This window comes from Odocoileus virginianus, chromosome 24 (assembly GCF_023699985.2).
Source record: "Odocoileus virginianus isolate 20LAN1187 ecotype Illinois chromosome 24, Ovbor_1.2, whole genome shotgun sequence".
NCBI classification, from domain to species: domain Eukaryota; kingdom Metazoa; phylum Chordata; class Mammalia; order Artiodactyla; family Cervidae; genus Odocoileus; species Odocoileus virginianus.
In genome coordinates, this window is record NC_069697.1 from 29900474 (window position 1) to 29922859 (window position 22386).

Consider the following 22386-nt stretch of genomic DNA (forward strand, 5'->3'; position numbering starts at 1 on the left):
GTGAACAGGCAAGAAGAGTTACCAATTAGAGGAGGGAGAGGAGGTGGGAGACAGCAGAGCTGAAGGATCAACAATAGGAGATGGAGGGCAAGCTACAGTTCCAGTCAAGCCTGATATGACTGGATATGCGAATACACATTCTAATCTTTGAAAGTTCACAACTTGAAGGTTTGTATGTAGGGGACTTACTGTATTCTCTCCAGCATGTATATGGAAAACCAAACTTTAAAGTAAAGAGGCAGTAACCTGCCCCATACTGTAAAGTTTACCCATGATTACTGTTCTATGGGCTTCCCAGGTGGCACTAGTGGTAAAGAACCCTCCTATCAACGCAGGAAATGTTAGAACCTCAGGTTCAATCCCTGAGTAGGGAAGATCACCTGGAGGAGGGCATGGCAACCCGCTCCAGTATCCTTGTTTGGAGAATCCCATGGACAGAGGAACTTGGAGGGCTACAGTCCATAGGGTCACAAAGACTCAGACACGACTGAAACAACTTAGCACGCACGCAGGCAGGCTACACTGCGTGCTGGTGTTGGGCCTGGCTGTGCAAACCATTCCAAGCACTGGAGCCTGGAGACAGTAGGAAACACTCAACCTGACCTTCAGTGGGATTCTCCGAGGTTCTTAGTAAATGACTGAAAGCTCAGGTAGTGTTATTAGCAACCTCGTAGGACAGGGACAGGAGAAACACTGGATTTGAGTTAGACACACTTGGGTTTAAATTCTGGCTTTGTCACTTTGTAGCTCGTGACCTTGGGCATGTTTCTTGGCCTCTCTGAATCTCTGTTTCCTTTTCTGTAAACTGGAATGAGAGTAACTCCCTTGCAGAGTCGTATGAGGATTACAGATGATACAAGCCAAGCACTTGGCACGAAGTAAGCCCTGGAAGAGAGAGTGTGTGCAGACACTCAGTAGATGTGTGCTGAGGTTTACCTTCCATGTGCCAGGCACTATGCAAGACACTGGCAATTTAACAGTGCAAAGGAAAGACTCTTGCAATTGTTTTAAATTTACTAGACCAGAAACTCATCATTGTGAGAAGGCATTTTAGAAGCCAGGAATGGCTAGACTCCGACTGAGTAACTTGATTTCGCTTTCTGTCATTTCTTAGCTGATGAGCTTAGAGAAGTTGTTTAGCTTCTCTGGGGCTCAGAGTCTTATTTTTTTTTAAACTAAATGTATCATATACACAAGAGTACAAGTAGTCCTGTGCATAGATTAAAAAATAGTGTAATATATGTGGTACCTACCACCCGGGTTTGAAGTGGAACAATTTCAGAACCTTAAACCGTAAAACCCACTTTCCTCTTCCCTTTTACATCCCCTTCTTCACTCTCCCCCACAGCGAAACTAATATGAATTTTAATTAATGAGTCCTTGCTTTCCTTCGAAAGTTATTATCTCTGTTTGTTTTACAAACAATGTATTGTTCAGTTTTACGTCTTTTGAGTTTACATACATGTGTCTTATCTGTGATGCACTTTTTTCACTCCGTATCATGTTTCTAAGATTCATCCATGTCAAAGCACACAGATATGTTGATTAGTTTTCACCAGAATATCCTATTCTGTTAAGAATATGCTGCGATTTTTTCCTCTTGCTGATAAACATTTGGGCTCTTTCCAGTTTGGGGCTATTATGATCAGCTAATACTGCTGGGAAGATGCTATGGTTGCCTTCTGGTGCATCTGTAGACATTTCTCTAGGGCACATGGCTTTCCATGTTTAGCATTCTACAGCACCAGCTGTCTTCCACAATGGTTGTACCAAAAACACTCCTTTAAGTAGTAGATAAAGGTTCCTATTGTTCTCCATCCTTTTTAACACTTGGTATAATCTTCATTTCTAAAAGGAAGAAGTTACACTAGGTGAGCTTCCAAAGTCCCTTTCAGCTATAGTAATCGTATCATTTTCAACCTGAGGGCCTGGTTTCTGGCTTATGCATATGCTTGTCTGCTGTGTTGTGCAGAGATGGTCCTGTAAATGCCACAGCCTGACTCTGAGAGCCCCGTGCAGGGTCCCCAGGTGCAGCTGAAGCCCTTCCTCACTGGGCTTCCACTAACAGTGAGGGACGGATCCAGCGGCTCCACATCCTCCCCACCACTTGGGGTTTTGTTCACTTCGACCAAAGACTGATATTGGGGCTGAAAACATACCAGATGCTCAGTTAATACCTCCTGAATTGCCTTCCTGACAAGTGGGTTGGGAGGGATGGATATTTACCCTGAGCATTGATTTTAAGAACAAGACGTGGAAGTATCAGAATCATGTGCATGCTAGCTAAGCAGAGCACATGGGGCTGGGAACAGTGGTGAGATTTACGAGTGTCTCAGGCTTCTTGATCACTTAGACTCCAAGTGAAGTGAATTGACGTTAATAGTCTCCACTGACCAACTGTTCAGAGTCTGGCCTTGTTCTTTGACTCTCTAACTTGTCTGATTGGAGAGCAGGGAGTATCTAGAAGATGAATTGAAGAGAGCAGAGGCCATGTAGAAAGGAGCAGAATGCCCACAGAGAACCCCTTCCCCTTCCAAGGGTTGAATATTTTGCCTGGGGGAGGATAGGAGATGTACTCAGTGTCCTGGCAGCTATATAAACAGCCAGCTGCCCACCTACCCAGCCACCCACGGAACAAAAGAATGTGGCTGGTTGGGCAGTTGCAAGGGCCACCCCAGCCCGCAATCCTATAATTACCCATCTAGTCTGTGCCTGTCAGCTCCAGGGGCAGGCGGGTGCGTGTGCCCTGGCCTCATCTTGGTCACCAGGCCCAGGCTGGGCTCCGTGGCAGGGCCCCGCCTATCCTCAGCCACCCCCACCCCAACACTCCCTGAATGTCTCTACACCAGCCTTTGACCCTTTGGAGTTTAACATATTATATAATAGCTGATAATCATAATAAACCAAAAGGTTACTATAACTTAATACATTCCAGGCACTGGGTTAAATGTCTTTCATGCATCTTCTCATGTATGCATCTCAATAATCCTATGAAAGGTAATATTGTTATCCCCACCATACAGATGAGGAAATTGAGTCCCAGGAAGTTAAGGGGCTAAATTTCTTGCCCTAAACCATCAAACTTCCAAGTCAGAGCTAGAACTTAAATTCAGGTCTTTCTAAGACCCGGCGTGTGGTCGTTCTTCCCCAGCCCACCGCCTTTCCTGCACAGGGTCCTGTCTCCCCAAGCCAGAGGGAGCTCAGACTCCCCCGTCTCTTCCCCTTCCCTCCCCTCCCTGTCTGAAGAGGGCTGGAAAGAGGCAGTAGGGGATGCCAGTGGAGGGTGAATGGGACAGTTCCAGGCTGGCCAGGGTGATGCTGGAAAACACCTTCCGGGCAGAGTTCTTTGTTCCAAAAGACTCTGAATTTCCGGACTTCTGCCAGAGGCGGGAAGGTACTTCTGCCCGGCCTATCTGGCAAGCGCACCAACCTTTTGGGCGCCCTGTTAAGAAGTGGGGGATGGGCTGCCTCAGGTAAAATTCCATTGTAATGAATGCCATCTGAGATCTGAATGGCTTTGTTGAAATGGAATTGTGCTAACCTGGGTGTAGGGAAGAACTCATATATGAGAAATTGGAGGTGAAATGGAGTTAATTTCCCACTTAGTGTCTCTCAGTAAGGCTCTGGGAGGGTGTAGAGCCTAGACAGAGGAGAGTCAGATGCATTCCTGCTCTCCTTTGAAAGCCACGCTCCCCAGCAGTAGGGCAGGGCTGGGAGGGGACGAGGTTATGACTGTTCAGTTGTCCATTCCCCGCATTGTGCTGTGAGCCCTTGAGAACAGATCTGAATCCCATGTCCGAGGTGTCATCACTCCACACGACACCTAAGATGCCTAATTCATCATAGATATGCTCAATAGTTTATTGGGTGGAAATATGTTTGTAGGTAGACTGGGTCCCTTAAGCTAAACAGGACAGTTGAAGGACTATTGCTTCATGTGACTAAAACATGAGATGAATCCTTCCAGTTATTGAACAGTTTGCATAATAACAAACACTAACACTTACTGAGAAGGAGCCATGCACCCGGCACTGTGCTGAGCACTTTTCACGCATCATCTCATTTCATCCTCACAGACAAATGAGGTAGGCATTGTTATTTTTCTCATTGGATAGGTGAGGGAACAGAAGCTTAGAGAGCCCAGGTCAGTGGCTCTGGTCACACCGCTGGCAAGGAGGGAAGGCAGGGTTTGTACCCAGGAAGGCTGCCTGGGCTTCCCTGGTGGCTCAGATGGTAAAGAATCTGCCTGCAATGCAGGAGACCGGGGGTTTGACCCCTGGGTCTGGAAGATCCCCTGGAGAAGGGATTGGCTACCCTCTCCAGTATTCTTGTCTGGAGAACTCCATGGACAGAGGAACTTGGTGGGTTACAGTCCATAGGGTTGGACACAACTGAGAGACTAACGCACAGGCTGCCTCCCAGAACCTCTTTGCTCAACTGTCTCCCTGACCATAGAGCTCAGCTGTCACTGGGGGCTGGTTCCAGGGACCAGGGCCAGGTGGGTAACAGCGAGTGCAAACCCTGGTGGGATGGAGTGCAGGGCACAAGCCTGGTCTAGAGAGGCAACCCCACTTCAGGCAGCAGGTTGCCTGGAATTGCAGAACAGTGTGGCCAAAATGTCCCCCCCCCCTTTTTTTTTTAAATAGGAAGCTGGACACCCAGATTTTTTTCAAAAGTGAAATCTATTTTTTTTAAACATTGACAAGTGACTTAAAAATGTATACTCACTGGTGGTGATGGGGAGGGGGTGACAAACCAAACTCATTCATGGTCAGGTTTAGCTTCCTGTGTATCCTCTGGTAGTTTCTTTTAACAGATGGCTGTTACCTGGAGGGGGACTAGGAAAGCCCTAGTGTGCACAGAATTCATTACTAATGCCATGAGTGATCTCTCTCCATGGGTACAGTCCCATTGCATGAAAATACTTCACAAAGCAGAGTGCTTCTTTCTGGAGAGTAATAATGAAATCTTTCCATCTGATAGGCCTTGAATGAATCCTCCCCTTTCCTCCTTTTCTTTCTCCCTCTCTCCTTCCTTTTCCCCTCCTTCCTCCCTTACTGTCTTTGCAGTCAGATATTTTCCTATAAATGTTAGAAGGAAAGTTCAGTGTAGAGAAAAAACAAAAGTTTCCTTTTCTTAATGGTCAAAGAAAAGATCTTGAGGCCAAAAAAAAAAAAAAAGTGGCATCTTGGGGTTGGGCTTGGCAGTCAATGAATGATGCTTATCAAGCCTGGTCTGAAACCCTACCAGCACTGCGGGCTGTGAGGATGTCACGCTGCTTGCTCTCTTGTGATCTCACGGAGAAGGGCTCGCTCTCCACATGTTACACTTCAGAATGTTTTCACAGCCTTCCACTGTGCCCCTGAATTGTAGGCCTCCTCCCCCTCTTAAATATCTGGGAGAAGAATTGTAAACTAATAACCAACATTGGTATGGAATATAAAGGATTTTGTAACATATGTTTGCATCTCAGCTGATACAGTGCTCCTGCAAGATAGGCAAACGGATATAGAACCCCCTTTTTGAGGCTTGATAGAGTAGCAGTTTGTGATTTTTTTTCCCTTCCATTCCATAAGAGAGCCGTGGAGGCCTGAAACCTGGAGTGCAGGAGTCCCTGGCTCCCCCAGGCTTCCCTTACTTGCCACTCTCACTTCTCACCTGGTATCCACAGGTCAGGGGGGTGTGGTAGGTGGGACAGCCAGCAAGTTCAGAGCCCCTGACTAAGGTCTGCACCTTCCTGAAACTCCAGCTTCATGGCATGGGCATGGGGAAGACCCTAAACCAATGGATGGCCCGAGGCCAGCCTCCTCTCCACGCCTCCCCCCCACTGCCTGTCACCTTGAGCCATTGTTCCCCAAGCTGGGCAGAAAATAGCTCACTCAAGAGAATTATTTTTATCTCTGTTAAACTTCAATCCTAGGCTCCTGATGAGTCTGGCTGCAGAATTGTTTTTCAGGCCAGGAGGAGTTCTGGGAAAAGTGAGGGGTTGGGGAGTAAAGGGGAAGCAGTGGTTGGAGGAGTGCCACCTCTCCCCCAAGGGGCCATGATGAGCATAAGCACTGGTCCTCCTCCCTAGGACGCTGCCCATTGGGCGGCCTGACTAGTGGCCAACAGTGTGCAGCCTGCCCAGCCAGCTGGATGCTGTTTCACTCGTGGCTCCTTTCACCGAGTGCAGGCCCTGAGCAGGTCCAGGGATGTTTGCCTCTGCCCGAAGCAGTGTTGAGTGAAGGTAGTGGAAACTCTGTTACATGATGGAGGTCCAGGTGGGCAGCTGGGGGGCTGCAGACGGCTGACTGCCAAGGAGGGAAAGAGGTTTTTGCATTGGAGACCTGGGCTCAGCTCCTCCCATTCCCTGAGGCAGCACTGAATGGCACAGTTCAGTTCAGTTCAGTCACTCAGTCGTGTCTGACTCTTTGCAGCCCCATGAACTGCAGCACGCCCAGGCCTCCCTGTCCATCACCAGCTCCCGGAGTCCACCCAAACCCATGTCCATTGAGTCGGTGATGCGATTCAGCCATCTCATCCTCTGTCGTCCCCTTCTCCTTCTGCCTTCAATCTTTCCCAGCATCAGGGTCTTTTCAAATGAGTCAGCTTTTCACATCAGGTGACCAAAGTATTGGAGTTTCAGCTTCAGCATCAGTCCTTCCAATGAATATTCAGGACTGATTTCCTTTAGGATGGACTGGTTGGATCTCCTTGCAGTCCAAGGGACTCTCAAGAGTCTTCTCCAACACCACAGTTCAAAAGCGTCAATTCTCCTGTGCTCAGCTTTCTTTATAGTCCATCCATACATGACTACTGGAAAAACTATAGTTCTGACTAGATGGACCTTTGTCACCATACTAATACCTCTGCTTTTTAATATGCTGTCTAGGTTGGTCATAACTTTCCTTCCAAGGACTAAATGTCATTTAATTTCATGGCTGCAGTCACCATCTGCAGTGATTTTGGGCCCCCAAAAATAAAGTCTGTCACTATTTCCACTGTCTCCCCATCTATTTCCCATGAGGTGATGGGACCAGATGCCATGATCTTAGTTTTCCTAATGTTGAGTTTTAAGCCAACTTTTTCACTGTCCTCTTTCACTTTCATCAAGAGGCTTTTTAGTTCCTCTTCACTTTCTGCCATAAGGGTGGTGTCATCTACATATCTGAGGTTATTGATATTTCTCCTGGCAATCTTGATTCCAGCTTGTGCTTCATCCAGTCCAGCATTTCTCATGATGTACTCTGCATATAAGTTAAATAAGCAGGGTGACAATATACAGCCTTGATGTACTCCTTTCCCGATATGGAACCAGTCTGTTGTTCCATGTCCAGTTCTAAGTGTTGCTTCTTGACCTGCATACAGATTTCTCAGGAGGCAAGTCAGGTGGTCTGGTATTCCTGTCTCTTTAAGAATTCTCTAGTTTGTTGTGATCCACACAGTCAAAGGCTTTAGCATAGTCAATAAAGCAGAAGTAGATGTTTTTCCAGAACTCTCTTGCTTTTTTAATGATCCAATGGATGTTGGTAATTTGATCTCTGGTTCCTCTGCCTTTTCTAAATCCAGCTTGAGCATCTGGAAGTTCACGGTTCATGTACTTTTGAAGCCTGGCTTGAAGAATTTTGAGTAATACTTAGAAGCTAGTAGTAATACTTTGCTAGTGTGAGATGAGTGCAACTGTGTGGTAGTTTGAGCATTCTTTGGCATTGCCTTTCTTTGGGATTGGAATGAAAACTGACCTTTTCCAGTCCTGTGGCCACTGCTGAGCTTTCCAAATTTGCTGCCATTTTGAGTGCAGCACTTTCATAGCATCATCTTTTAGGATTTGAAATAGCTCAACTGCAATTCCATCACCTCCACTAGCTTTGCTCATAGTGATGCTTCCTGAGGCCCACTTGACTTCGCATTCCAGGATGTCTGGCTCTAGGTGAGTGATCACACTGTCGTGGTTATCTGGGCAGCACTGAATGGCACTCTGTGCAGCAAATCAGCTCCATCTTTGCCCCAGGAACCAAAGGAAAACAAGGAAGAGGAAGAGGGCCAAGGGGCAGGGTTGGGGGAGTTTTAGTTTGGAGAGAGTTCAAGGGTTAGGACAAAGGCTGCTATTTCCTACCACTTTGTGGCCCCAGGGAAGAATCCTCCAGTGGTTTGGCCTGAAACAGCGAAACAAGAGGGTTATCTTCAGTGATAGCTGTAAGGGCTATCAGCAGTGAGCGTGGACTTCTGGACTTGGGGTATGGGCCGGCAGGTGCAGGGGACTTTCTGCGCGTGTCCATGGTGCAAGTTGTGTGTGACCATCATGTATGTGTGGCTGATGCCCTTAGAGGGATTCCTGGGAACCAGGAAGTGACCTGTGGACTGGGAGGCAGGCGTGGACCGAGCCGGCTGGTGGACAGAGGTCTGGGGACCAGTCAGCTGTGAGATAAGTCAGGTCTCCCTGTGCCTGGCAACCGTACCTGGCTGCCCTGGACAGATTGATGCATTAAATAAGGATTGGCTGGTGATATGCCGCTGAGCTGTTCACAGCTTCCGTCTGCCCTTGTTGAACCTTTTCTTCTCTCTTTCGCCTTTCTCTCACATTTTCTTATTTAGCTGGACTGGATTTTCCAGAATTCTCCCCTCTACCTTTCCTTTCCCACACAATTCCTGATGGGCTTCTTCCCAGGGCAAAGCGCCAGTGCAGGGAGGCCCGCTGCCCAGCTGACCCAGGGGTCCATTCTCCATGAACCATAGAGTAGGAGGCCCGTTTTTACTTCCTTCACAAAACTCAAGGTCGATTCAGGTCGGAACAGGAATCTGAATGGAGTCTGAAAGACTTTGGTTGCAAAATACCACTGCAAAAATTTAAAATTCCTGGTATTCAAGAGTCAGCGGGTTTACTAGAAGAAGTACTCAGTAGTGGAGAGAATGGAATTTACTTCCGACTGAAATAAGTGTGGTTGGTTGGTTTCTGTCTTCCTGGTGCCCCCCAGCCAGCCAGCCATATAGAACTAGTTTCTCTGCCTCCAGCATGCTCTTTCCCTTTTGCCTTGGAAACTTTGCTCATTCGGTAACACCTGCCTGACCTCTCTGTACCCTCTCACCATGATCATGTTAGAACTACGGTCCTTCCTGTCTCCATTGGGAGGCAGAGAAGTGACATCCTCTAAAGAGCTTCTCTGCCTCTCCAAGACCAGGCCAGGTGCCCCACCTGCTCCCGTCACATGTGTGCTTACCTGCATTGCAGCCCAGATCTGGGTTGAAGATTCCTGTCTTTTTCTCCCTGTAGACAGTAAGCTTCACGAGGTTGGGTCTCTGTGCGGCTCACCATGGTGACCCTGACTCCTTGTGTAGAGCTTGCCATGTAGTCAGTGCTTAAAACCAGGCAAGGGTCACTGTCAGAGATAAGGCATCAGAGACCAGAACCAATGGCCACCACAGTGTGAGACCAAGAAGAAATGCTGGGGCCTCCCTCGTCCTCCAGTAGGGTCCCCAAGAAGAAGTCTACAAAGCAGGATGGCTGGAATTCTGACCAGACTGAAACTCTGGAAAAGCTCTCTGGAGGACATCATTCTACATGAGAACTGTAGGAGGAGCAAGCTGGGGGTGACTAGGTCTGCCCTTGAAAGTAAACGGGAACCTCCCAGCTTGGCCTCTTCCTGAGAAGCCTCAGGAATACAGGAGGAGTGTTCACCTCCTCGCGAATAATGCTGAAGACAGACAGGGTGTCTTTGGGTAAATGAGGCTTCCCTGGTGGCTCAGATGGTAAAGAATCCGCCTGCTAATGCGGGAGACCCAGGTTTGATCCCTGGGTGGGAAAGATCCCCTGAAGAAGGGAATGGCTACCCACTCCAGTATACTTGCCTGGAGAATTCTGTGGACAGAGGAACCTGGCAGGCTACAGTCCATGGGGTTGCAGAGAGGCAGACATAACAGCAACTAACACACCCAAACATGGGGCTCAGAGAGAGTTACCCAGCCCTGCCCATCTCAGAGAACCTGAGGGACCTCGTGGATTTCTGACACAGGCCTCAGAATCTATCCTGGGATCAATGGATGGCTTTCCAGGGCTGCCAAGGGCAGGGGGCAGTCAGGAGTCCAGGCCCACTGCACCAGAACCAGCCCAGCGCCTAGGTTTGGGGCCGTGGCAGAGCCACCGGCCTCTGCAGACTTCTGCTGCCTGCAGAAGGGCAGGAGTGAGGGGCGAAAATGCCACTGCCCTGAGAACACACTGCTGAGCCAGTGTCCCGCCGTGGACAGAACAGAGGCTTGATGAGCCCTGGACGACGGAGGAGGTAGGAGAGAGACAGGGTGAGAGAGGGAAAGGGCCGGCGATGAGCAGAAGTGATTAGTAATTGGTGGCACTTTGGTAGCCACAGTGTCATCTTCCCTGTGGAGGAAAAGTCCAGATGTGTAGCTCAGCTCCTCTGCTTGTCGGGGAGAGAATAGAGCAACCCATTCTCCCCATCCCTAGCAGCCAGATTTTTGGGAGCCACAGCCAATGGGTGGGGTGGTCAGTTTTTTCCCAGTTAAGAAATGTGCCTTTCTGGGCAATGTTTGTTTGGGGTGGGGCTTTGGGGATCGACAGCAGATTTCCTGACCTCTCTGGGTCCTGAACTCTTTGTGACTGTACTAACAGTAACTGCCGTAATAATGGGAGCAAACATATAAAACTCTGGTGTGCTGGGCACCGTGCTGAGTGCTGCGTGGAGAACTTGGTCCCCATGACCGCCTGAGACCTGGGAGCACTCAAGTCTCTGTTCGTAGATGAGGACACGGGGAGGGGCTCTGGGGGAAGCGGGACGGTAGTCAGGTAGCCAAGGTATCAGGCTGGCCAAGTCGTTGTGGAGCTGAACAAGGGCTGTGATGCCAAGGATCCGGAATATCTTGCTTGGAGCTGGCAGGACCTGGGGCTTGGGTACTACCTTTCCTGCAGTACAGGAAGAGGCTGAGTGATGCCGAGATCACACTGATCCCGGAAGAAAAGCGAGGAAGACCACTCGCTTCCCCTGTGGTGGTCTCAGTTTTCTTCTGCTAGGAAGCCAGAGAGATTGGGCTGCAGCTACGTACAGGCTGGTTCCCATGCTTCACTAGTCACCGTCACTGCCCACACTTTCCGGTAGTTACCTGGAGAGCAATAATCAACCCAGAGATCTTGTTGACAAAGCTGAGGGCTGAGTTTCCACTGGAAAAAAAAGCAGCTTGCAGGAATAATTTTTGTTGATAAGAAGTGGAAACATATCTAAGTAAACTACGAATCTCCTGTCCTACTGCCTAGAGCTTCGTGGATTCCTGCCTCTGGGTTCTGCTCAGCTCCAAGAAGCTGCCAGTTCTCCCAAGAATGACAGGACAGTCTGCCAAGAAACAGTCTTGATGAATGGCCAGTAGAGTGGGTGTCGGTGGCATGGTTTCTGTGGAGTGACCCGCTACCCCTTGACCCTGTAGGAGTCAGTCAGTCCAGAGTGAGGTGTAGTCCCCAAAAAGTTAATTAAGAAGCACTTTCAGAAGAAAAATTACTCCTGAAACCGCTGGGTCATCAGCCACTTGATTTACCATGCTTCAGTCAGCCATTAAACAGTTTGATCCACTTCAACCTTGTTCCTAAAGCCGCAGTGGTCAGGGTCAGCCTCCCCTGGAAACAGCTAAGCCTGAGATGGAGGTGGAAGGAAAGCTTGGAAGAGGTTATATAGCTACTCACACTCTTCCATAGGCCCTTTTCTTGGGCTGGAAGCTTCTTTCCAGGTGAAGGCCGAGGAGGCAGACACTGTCTGCATTGACCACCTTATTTACTGCCCTGGTGGGAATCATGACCATACCTGGGATGTGTATGAAGTCTAAATCAAAATGAAATGTATCCAGGCTAGCTTCCTCTGCTTCTCCCCCTGAAACCTCACTTGCATCATAAACTTTGCAGAGTTTTTCTATTTTTTCATGACAATTTTCCATCAGGTGAGGAATGGGTTACTTTTTCTACTGTGTGTGGTGGCATCACATGGTGGCCCTGTCAACCATTCCTCAAGAGACCGTGTGGAAATGGCCTGATAGATTCATCATAGATGGCTGTGAAGAGCTGGTCTAGGACCAGTAGTTGAAAACTATTGGGGCTCTTTCATCTGTGCGTAATGAAAAACCTTCTAAGCATAGAGCCATCCCAAGAGAATGGGTTGGCCTGGGAGATAGTTCTCCAACAGAAAAGATATTTAAATACAGGCTGGAATATTATAGAAGGGATTTAAAATGGTTGGACTAGGTGATGTTCAGTTTCCTTTCAATCTTGAGATATTCTGAGATGACTGGTACCCATTGGGTTTTACTTTGGACATTGTAGTCTGCAGAAAATAATTTCCAAACGCTCTCGCCATATTTAAAATGTGTGTGTGTGTGTGTGTGTGTGTGTGCAGGAACTGAGGAGATGGTGGGGGAAGAAAGAGTTACGCCAAGTTCTAACTCTGCAGTGCACCTTCCTCTCCCCTTGCTCTCATGTCCGCTCTGTTCCCTCTGAGCTTTTTCCGGAAGGCAATGCTGAGACTGTTCTGGAAAAACAATGTGGGTATATGTTGGGGATGGGAGAGAAGGAAGAAAGGGCATGACCCCAACTGGCCATGAGACTAAGCTGAGCCTAAGTTATACTAGAATAAAGAGATGGCAAGTAAAAAATTGGGTAGGTCGTACAGTGTTCAGCACTCTACGGGCAGAGTTGCAAGGATGATGAAATGAAAACAAGAAAAGGGCGTGCACGCATAAGCCCATGTGCAATTGTGGCTGGCGTGTGCAGAGGCTCATCCCCTCCAGAGACAGCCCGATGTGTGGTTGACTCCATGTGTGCCAATTTTAGGAAGAGGAGGAATTTTCTCCTCCTCTGCTGGGAAATCACATAGCTTTCCATTTCTTTCTAGAAGGAGAGGGAGCTTTGAGCTAATGTCCACAGTTAGAAAGCCCATTCTGATCAGTCCATTCCCAGCGCAGCTAAGCGGGGAGCCTGCTGCTGGGCTCCCAGCCCTCACAGGACCCTTGCAAGGGGCCACATCTCTCCTGTCCTTCCAGGGCCTTAGCATCTGAGGGTGAAGGGGCCTCACCTGTTCCTGGGAGGGTCGGGGAGAGAACTCAGTGAGGGAATTTCATTCCTGTCTGATCTTAAAGCATCATTATGGTGGGAATTCAGCCTGGGAGTTGCACACTTTCAGACCTGGAAAAGACCTTAGAGGTCAGACCTCTGTCCACTGCTTGCTCCCCCCAGAGTCACAGCTTTGCTGCCCTCAGGAGTCTGAGGAGGTCCAGTGACTACAGCAGAGTTAAACCCAGCCCAGAGACAATTTGATCCTTGTCTTACGAGGGCTCTGCTCCACATACTCTTCAGCTCCAACCCCAGAAGACTTTCCTAAGCGAAACTCTGCCTGGGGGTGTCCGTTCAGCAGAAGCCGCTGGAAGATGGGGTGCCTGCTATGTGAGCTGCCAGGCAGATGTGTGGGAGAGGCGGTGGTTGCGGCTTCAATGACTGGAAGGAAACATGTTATCTCCTCATTTCTTGCTAAGGCAGGGTCAGACCTGGGGTCAGACTCAGGCAGGGGTTTTGATGTGGGATGCCGAGCCTGGAGGAGTGGAAGCCAGGGGCTTTCTGCACAGCCGAACCACTCCCCCTCTGCTTCTCTGAGGCTCAGTGCTAGGGGCATGGGTATTTCTAAGGCAGGAGCAGGAGGGGGTGGCTTTGGGGACAGTCCCAGCAAAGGTAGTGGGATGTTCTCATACTCAGAACATGAATTGGGGGTGGGGATTGTATGATGTGGCAAAGGGGGTAGTATTAAGTTGTTTTTTTCCACTTGTCCTTTTTTCACCCTGTGTCTTTGCCCCACTTTCCGTGAACTTGGACCTACAGGACCATCTTTCCTATAAGGACCACCCAGTAGTGCAAAGTTGTCTGGGGAGGAGAGCTTCACCTTTTGATTGGGGTTTTCCTGGATAAGGGGAGTTGCCAGGATGAAGAGAGATCCTGGCTGATTTGGGAGCCTTGGGAGGAAAAGAGCCACGACATTCTTCCGTGGTGACCTGGGGATGGTCCTGTCTGTTCCTCCCTGACTTTGTGGAGGTGAGGGGAGTCCAGGGCTTAGGGGGAGGAAACCACTGAGCTATGTCCCTTAGGAAAGCTGGCAGAGTGGAGATGCAGGGCTCAGCTGCCTCGGTTCAAATCTGGACTCCAAAGATAATCATCTTCTCTGTGCCTCAGTTTCTCCTTGCCTAGAGGCTGTTGTGAGGATTAAACGACTGAGTACACAGGAGGAATCTTGAGCAGGGCGGGAGTGATTACTAGCGCCCCTGCCAGTGGTTATCACTGGGCTAGAAGAGTGGGGAGGAGAAGACGGCCGCCCTTTATCAGCCATTGCAGGCAGCGCATCCTTGCCTGGTCCCTGGCTTCACTGCTGGCCTGGCCATGGGACCCTGGGCAAGTCTCAAAGTGCCCTACTTGGAGTTTGGTTTTGCCAGCTGTAAAATGGGACTGCTCTGCATCTTGCAGGACTGTTGAGAGGTTACATGAGATCCTAGCTGGGAAGCTTAGCAGTCTGGCATATGGTAGATATGCATCCACTTTCTCTGTAAGTTCAGGGATGGCAAGCTACTTGGATCTCAGATCTGACTTCTGAGTGTCTTAGGGGCTGAGCACAGTGGTCCTTTCTATACCCAATTGGCCCTCACCTCAGACTTCCTGCGGAGAGCCCAGGAGTCTGGGAGATTGCCAAGGCCGTGGGGTAGGATCCCGAAGAGCCTGGTTGGCTGGGGCCCTTGGGCAGTACCAGCGGAGGGAGCAGAGGAGAGCCTGGGGGCAGTGGCAACATGTCTGTGCCCTGCAGGTATCCCTCCTGCACCCACGGTCCTCAGGAGGGGGTCAGCCATGTCCACGTTATCTCCGTAGGGTCCACTGACACTCTCCTCGCATGTTCCTTAGGGGCATGCGGGTCAGGGGGCTGGCAGTCCTAGGACTGAGCCCAGGTCTGGATACGCCTTGGGCTCTCCCCGCCCCTGCCTAGTTGGACCACTAGGAGGCAGAGAAACAAAAGCTGAGGGTCTGAACCTTCCCCAATTGAGGGGGTGGGGGTGGGGGTTGCCTTAAAGGCCTTTCCAGGGCTCAGGGTCAGACACCTGTGTATCTATTATCTCCCAAGCTACTTCCTATTGGTGTCAGTGAAGGAAGGAAGAGTGTGTGTGTGTGTGTGTGTGTGTCTGGGTAGACAAGTAGCGCTGAGTGTGGGTGAAAGTGGGAAGGGTGAAATTCGACCAGCCCCAGCTTGGTGACCCATCACACCACTAAGACCCAGAGTCTGGACACCAGAGTTAGCCTACCTTCAGCCTTCGCCAAGGCCGGGGGTGTTGAGCATGTCTGGAAAAGAGCTAAAAGTGGCAGGAAACATCCTGTTTGAAAGCCATGCATTGCTGTATTTAACCCCTGCAGCACCTGCTCCACCTACACCCGCTCTCCACAGACCGTACATCCCAGACACCTGTCTTTGAAGCCATCCCAAGAGGCCAGGCCTGACTGCACTGTCCCCAGCGCCCGGGCGCCGGTCTCCTTCCCACCCTCCAGAGCCTGCCGGGCCACCCTCTGGCCCTTCTCCTCCAAGCATCCCTAAAATCTGGGGTGGGGGCAGCGGGAGCATTCGAGCTCCCAACACCCTCTGCAGCAGGGAGGCTGCTTCATATGCCCTCTTGCTGGACACTGCTCACACCCTCTCTCAAGAGAGGGTGGTTCCCGGCTGCCAGCTGGGCTCCTGCCCCTTCAGCCCTGCCAGTGATGACATGGCACGCCTGCCCCCAACAGATCACTTCTGTCCAGTTTTCAGTCCCCATTCTGAGGACCAAAGTCCCTGGAAAGAGGCTCACATCCTCTCTGATGGGCTTTCTAGAGCTCCAGTGGTGAGATCAATGCAGGGCTGTACATAAAGCATTTATTTCCCTTTTTCATTTCAGAGTCCTTTTGGCTGGAAGCATCTACGAACCCTCACAGAAGGGCACCTCTGGGCCTGACTTCCCTGTCGCCGTGCTTCTACAGGTGGGTGTTTCCCCCTCAGCCACAACCTCTGGGCTTTTTGTTTTCGAGGGGTGAGGCAGGCAGGGATGTTGGATGGGGGCAAATAGGAAGGCGGTGGTCAGAGGCAGGAAGAGATACTCCCTGCCTTTGGCAGATGTGGGTGGGTGCATCTCGTGTCAGCAGAGTCCACAGCAGCCAAAAGCTGAGACCCAGAGCTGGGCCCAGGTTGGGGTGGGGAGGGGCTTGCAGACACCCAGGCCAGGACCCCAGGGGGTCATCAGCATGGCAGTATTTCCAGCCCAACTCCCATCTCCTTTGTCTCTCCTGCCCTCCACAGTCTCTGCCCTTCATTCCTAGCACTCCCAGCTCTCAGGCCATAGATGCCCGGACCTCTTCTCCACTTCTGGACTCTGGTCCTGGGTCCTGGCTTGTTGGTAGCAGCATGTAACCCTAGGCAGGGCTGAGTTGTCTCTTAGTTCACCTGAAATTGTCCTGCTCACTGTGGGCCTCTGGCTGCTGGGTCCAGCCTTCAGCTGGGCCTAACCCAGTGCCTGGGGCCCCACTCCAGGGGCCAGCAACCTTCCTGACATCACCCTGTTACAGGAAGGCACGGTTGCAGTGCTGTGTTGTTGCATTCTACCAACTCTCTTGCGTCATCACATCTTCCGTGAGCCCAGATGATGCTGAATACTTGTTAGACTGATTTGACCGATTTCCCTCCACCCCCGCATTTAATTTCTCTTTTTTCCACCAACTCCACCAGATGTTTGGCCACTGAATGACACAGAGTCTGTAGCAACATCACCATGACGGGGAGTTGCAACATCTCAGCTGACCTAGGGTTAAGCCACAGGCATCCTAGACAGTTTCTCCTCCTGGGGCCTCTGGGGTCCCTGCCCACTCTGTGGATGTGTGTGTCATGCTCCAGAAGCCTGGAGTCAGCATGGACTTTCTAAAGGTTGTGGGGACAAGGCTGACAAACTAAGGGCACCCTCTCTTTTATTTTTGTTTTAACAATTAGGCAATGTTTTATATATACAGATGAGCATATAAAACAGATAATAGTATTTTAGTAGTAGGCTTTCCAAGTGGCTCAGTGGTAAAGAATCCACCTGCCAATGTGGGAAGCATGGGTTCAATTCCTGGGTCTGGAAAATCCCCTGGAGAAGGAAATGGCAACGCACTCCAGTTTTCTTGCCTGGTAAATGCCACCAACAGGGAGCCTGGTGGGCTACAGTCTGTGGAGTTGCAAAGAGTCAGGCAAGACTTAGTGACTAAACACACACACACACACACACACACACACACACACACACACACACACACACACCATAATACCTACCACTCAAAGAAATTGAATATGGCTAGTATGTCATGCCTCTGCAAGTCCTCTCCAATCTCACTCCATCAGAAGTTTCTATTTATCATTCCTTTGTTCTTTTTTTTTAAGTGTTTCTCTCTCTGTCTCTGTGCATGTGTATGTATATAAAAACATTATAGCTTAACAAGTATCAACTTTGCTACGATTGGGCTGGGCAACAGGGTCACTGTTATTAACATTCCCAGGAAAAGAAAAGCTGAAAGAGAAAGCTGGAGGATCTGCTAGGTCTGTCTGTGATCAGGGCCCCCCTACCCCTTCAGGACTGGCAGTACCTGTCCTTATCTGTCCCATCTCCTTCCTTTAGCTTAAAACTCTTTGTGGATTATTTTTTTTGCAATATTAAGTCTTTGTTTAGTGCCTTTGGTAATTGTAGTTGCTAGAGAACCTCAATGTTTGGGCTTCTCTGGGCCTCATCTGTAACAAGTAATAATAGTAGTACTTGCCTTGGGACTTCCCTGGAGGTCCAGTGGTTGGAACTCCATGCTTCTCCTGCAGGGGGCACAGGTTCAATCTTTGGTCAGGGAACTGGGATGCTGCAAGCCTAACAACAATAATAATGATAATAGTACTTGCCTCATTAGAGTGAGTTGAAGATGGACTGAAATAAGACCCTACTGGTCTTTGACATACCTTGACTCAGGTCAAGGGCCTTGTCATTGGAAAGAAGCTCGGAGCCCCCAAGGGCCCCCGGAAGCTACCTCTCTCACTTCAGTGGGGGGACATGGCACTGTGGTGTGGGAGGGGATAGGGTGCTTGGCCGCTCACCACTGACTTTCTCACTTGTTTTCCTTCTCTCCTGAGGGACCCTCCTGTCCCGAGACCAAGGCGCTTAAACCTGTGGTGACCCTTGTGAGGACTCAGATAAAACTGGGAGGCAGCCCAGTCTGAAACCATCTCACCAGGCAGGAGGGACCCCAGCCATAGCCCTGAGCTAGCAGCCGGCAGGATTGCAGGCAGCAGGTGAAGTCGAGGTCCCGGCCTGCCTGAGGGAAGGCTTGTCAGCTGCTTCCTGAGAAAGCGCTCCCAGAGCTATTATATTTTGTCCCCTCTGTCTCTTTTCCCTCCTTCTTCAAGTGTGAAATCCATCTGTAGATGATAATGCCTATTTATAAAAGCAGCCTCTGAAAACAAAATTAGTTCCTGGTATACGACTCACATTACTCAGAAGGACGTTCAGAACAGCGTGTTGAATTTACATTGAAGGGAGAGAGGGGAGGGAGAAGGCTTTGATGACCTTGGTACCAGGACAGCAAGGACACCAGGCTGTCCGCCCTGAGCCGCGGGGATGCTTGGAGCTGACATGACAGGGTCTGCCGTGGGCGGGTAATCTGCCCTCTTCCCCTCGCCCTCAAGGATAGAGGGGCGGAGGGTGTCCCTCTGTGTACAAGGCTGTTGGAGGCCCCCCTTCCCTTTTGGAGGGGACCCTGGGCGAAGAGCCCTCTGACCTGCAGCAGGTCCACTGCTGCGGTGCAGCTGAGGCCCGTGGTGTGCGTATCATTCATAAGAACCTTCCTCACACCCAGTGAAGTAAAACACATTCTCCAGATGAGGACAGTGGGACATAGAGAGGCGGGACCCCTCACCCAAAGAAGCCCTGCCCATAGGCACCAGACAGGGCCTCTGGTCCTCCGCGCGTTGACGCCAGGCCACGCCATGAGCATCGCCACAGCGCCCCCTGCAGACGTGCTCCAGCCTGTCTGGAGAGACCCGCTTCTGCTTGTGGCCGGCAGCCTCAGGAGGGTGAGCTGGTGGTACCCAGAGCCAGGAAGGGAGGGCGCCCAGGGTCCCACTGAGGCCTGGGCCCTGGGGAGCGGCTTGGCTTTGCTGAGCTCCCGGCAGAAGGGCTGCCAGCAGCCTCATCCCCGCCTGCTGTTCTTGCAGCCATGGAGGCGACTGCGGCCAGCACGTCCTTACCTGACCCTGGGGACTTTGACCGGAACGTGCCCCGGATCTGCGGGGTGTGCGGGGACCGCGCCACCGGCTTCCATTTCAACGCTATGACCTGCGAAGGCTGCAAGGGCTTCTTCAGGTGAGTCCCCTGCAAGGGCGAGGAGTAGGGGGTGAGGAACAGGGTTTCCCGCGAAGAGACCCTGCGTGTTCTGTGTCTCCTTCCTAGCCAGGCCCAGGAACACTCCTGGTTCTCACAGCCCCCCGGGGCAACAGGGTCTGTTTCTTCCTCCTCTGCCCTCAGCTCCAGCTTGTCCTCTGGCCCAACTGCTTCCAGGGTGGCATGTGAGCCCCCATCCTTCCATCACCCCTTGGCACACAGCCCCCTGCACCCACCCATGTCCTTCCAGAGTGAACCACCTACCACTGCCGATCAGAGTTTCCTAGTCCAAGAGATGGGCATGGCCTCCAGGAGACCCAAGAACTTGGCCTCAGAGCACCCACCCCTGCCCTCTTCTTTCCGACCACCACCCAAATCAAACCGTTCCCTGGAGCAAGGGAAACGACATCCCTGGTTGGACCTCCGTATTTGATCTGTGCACCACGACTTGCTTATCAAAGTTGGAAAGCCAACCTCAGAGTGTGCAGGAAAGCACGGGCATTCCAGTTTGGTCAGGGCTAGTTTCTCTGCCAGCAGCCTCTTCTCTTTTCACGCAGGCCCAGCATTACCAGTGCAAATTGTATGGGAAAGTCCTGGAAAAGCTGGACAAAGGCTATTCCCATCCGGAGCCAGGGAGGGAGAAGAGAGAAGTGAGGACTCGCAGGGTGGGATTCAAAACCAGGAGAAATTAGCATTTTGCATATTTTGGAGAGAGAAAGAGAATGCCACCTGGAAGAAGGCGGCCAAAAATGAACTTCTATATAATAGTCTTGCTGGGGGTGAGTAAAGCTAATGGCAGGGCTTTCCATCAAAGAGAGGAAAGAGTGAATCAAGTCCAGAACAAGGAACCCATTTCTCTGAACTGGCACTAAGGGCAGCGTGAATCAGAGGCCTCAGGACTTGTGTCGTGGCCTCCCCACCGCTCAGCAACCCCTGGGCTCTATAAATACAGGCTCCTGCCCTCTGAGGCAGAAACTGGCAGGCCTGGAGTTTGATTGCCTTGAGCCACCGTTCTGAGGCCCCTTAGAGTCTGAGCTGACTGACGGCCACTGCTCCTTCCTTCAAGGTCTGGCGTTGTGGTCAGCAAGCTGCTTTTATCTTGCTTCCCTGTCCTCCGTCTTACCTTATAACTTTATTGCCTCTGCCTTGATGACAGCCCAGGCTGCACTTTCTGAAGAGCCAACATCTCTGTTGTTGTTTGGCTTGAATTCTGTTTTATAAAGACACACAGTTGATCCTCATTGTTTGTGGAGCCCATATCTGCAAATCTGACCACCTGGTAAACTTTACTTGTCATCCCCAGATCAATACTTGCAGCACTGGTGTTTCTGGACACGTGTGGAGTGGAGAAAAATTCCGTCTTGCATTGCACACGTTCCCAGCCAAGGCTGAGCCAGACATCCTGCCTTCTGTTTCAATTCTTACACTGTGAACGAGTGTCCTGTTCTTGGTCTATTTAGTACCATCCTTTTTGCATCTTTGTACCATTTGATAGTGATTTCACTGTGTAAGATGGCACCCAAGCATGGTGCTGAAATTCTATCAGGTGCTCCTAAGCATGCGAAAGCTGCAAGGTGCCTTACAGAGAAAAGACGTGTTAGACAAACTCTGTTTAGACATGGGCTATAGAGCTGTTGGCTGTGAGTTCAATGTTAATGAGTCAACAAGATGTATTAAATGAGGTGTGTTTAAACAGATGACACACAGGAAACAAAGTTATTTACTGATGGATTAATGAAAACATTGTGACCAGAGGCTCACAGGAACCTAATCCAAATTCTCCTAGGAGTGATGATTCAATATTTGCTGATACACCATTCATGGTGGCTTTATGAATGTAACTACCACAAATAACAAGAATAGACTGTCTGTAGGTAATTTCTCCTCCTCTCTCCCCTCCACATACTTCTCCTTTGCTTCATGCATATACTATTTGATAATCTTCCACTTTAGTCTGTTTGAAATAACTGTTTGAGAATTCCATTGTCAGTTGTACCTGTCTGCAGATTCCTCATCCTGAGCAGGAAGGCCTCTGTCAGAAGGAGGTCCTTCTCTGTGTTGGGTACCGCATCCTTGAGAACACAAAGATAGCATAAGTCCTTGCTCTCCAGAAGCTTTCTCAAGGAAAAAGCATTACCTTAGGGTTGAGCCACTGACTATATTCTAACCCCTGGGGAATAAGCCCATTTGACCATTTGGTGTTTGATTGACTTCTATATCAAACAAAATCGCTCTAGAAGTGAGTTGTGGTCATTTCAGCAAGTCTAAGACTCATAATCAAACCAAAGTGTGATTATGGAGGTTGGTCAGTTCTATTGACCTATGGTCAAGAATTAGAGACTATTGCCAGCCAGTTACTCCTGCAAGCATTTCATGTTGTTTCTACTTCCTGCTCCTCTGAAATACATGTAATCCATAGAGAAAGATGCTATTTCCAGTGAGAATAAAAGGTTGGCATGGACGGGCTTCTAAGTGGTTATATGTCTTGGTAATATGTTAACCTAATATGTTAAAAGGCAAAGACATCACTTTGCCAACAAAAATCCGTATAATCAAGGCTATGGTTTTTCTGGTAGTCATGTATGGTTTTGAGAGCTGGACCATAAAGAAGGCAGAGCTCTGAAGAATTGATGCTTTCAAACTGTGTTGCTGGAGAAGACTCTGAATACTCATTGGAAGGAGTGATGCTGAAGCTGAAGCTCCAATATTTTGGCAACCTGATGCAAAAAGCCAACTCATTGGAAAAGACCCTTATGCTGGGAAAGATTGAAGGCAGAAGGAGAAGAGGGTGACAGAGGATGAGACGGCTAGATGGCATCACCTGTGCAATAGGCATGAACTTGGGCAAACTCTGGGAGATGGTGAGGGACAGAAAGGCCTGGTGTGCTGCAGTCCATGGGGTCTCAAAGAGGTGGACACACCTAGGTGACTGAACAATGTTAACAACCAAATCATAAGCAAGAGCCACAGGGGGAA

The 22386-nt window shown here is 50.0% G+C and overlaps 1 protein-coding gene across 1 annotated transcript in view; it reads left to right on the plus strand.

The window, feature by feature from the left end:
* Nucleotides 1–22386, plus strand: part of VDR (vitamin D receptor) — a 55700-nt gene that overhangs the window by 5628 nt on the left and 27686 nt on the right. Inside the window, exons 2-3 of the mRNA XM_020889235.2 lie at nucleotides 15922–16003; nucleotides 19245–19392. Coding sequence (XP_020744894.1) covers nucleotides 19247–19392 — 146 coding nt within the window. The 5' untranslated portion in view covers nucleotides 15922–16003; nucleotides 19245–19246. The remainder of the gene's footprint in view (nucleotides 1–15921; nucleotides 16004–19244; nucleotides 19393–22386) is intronic.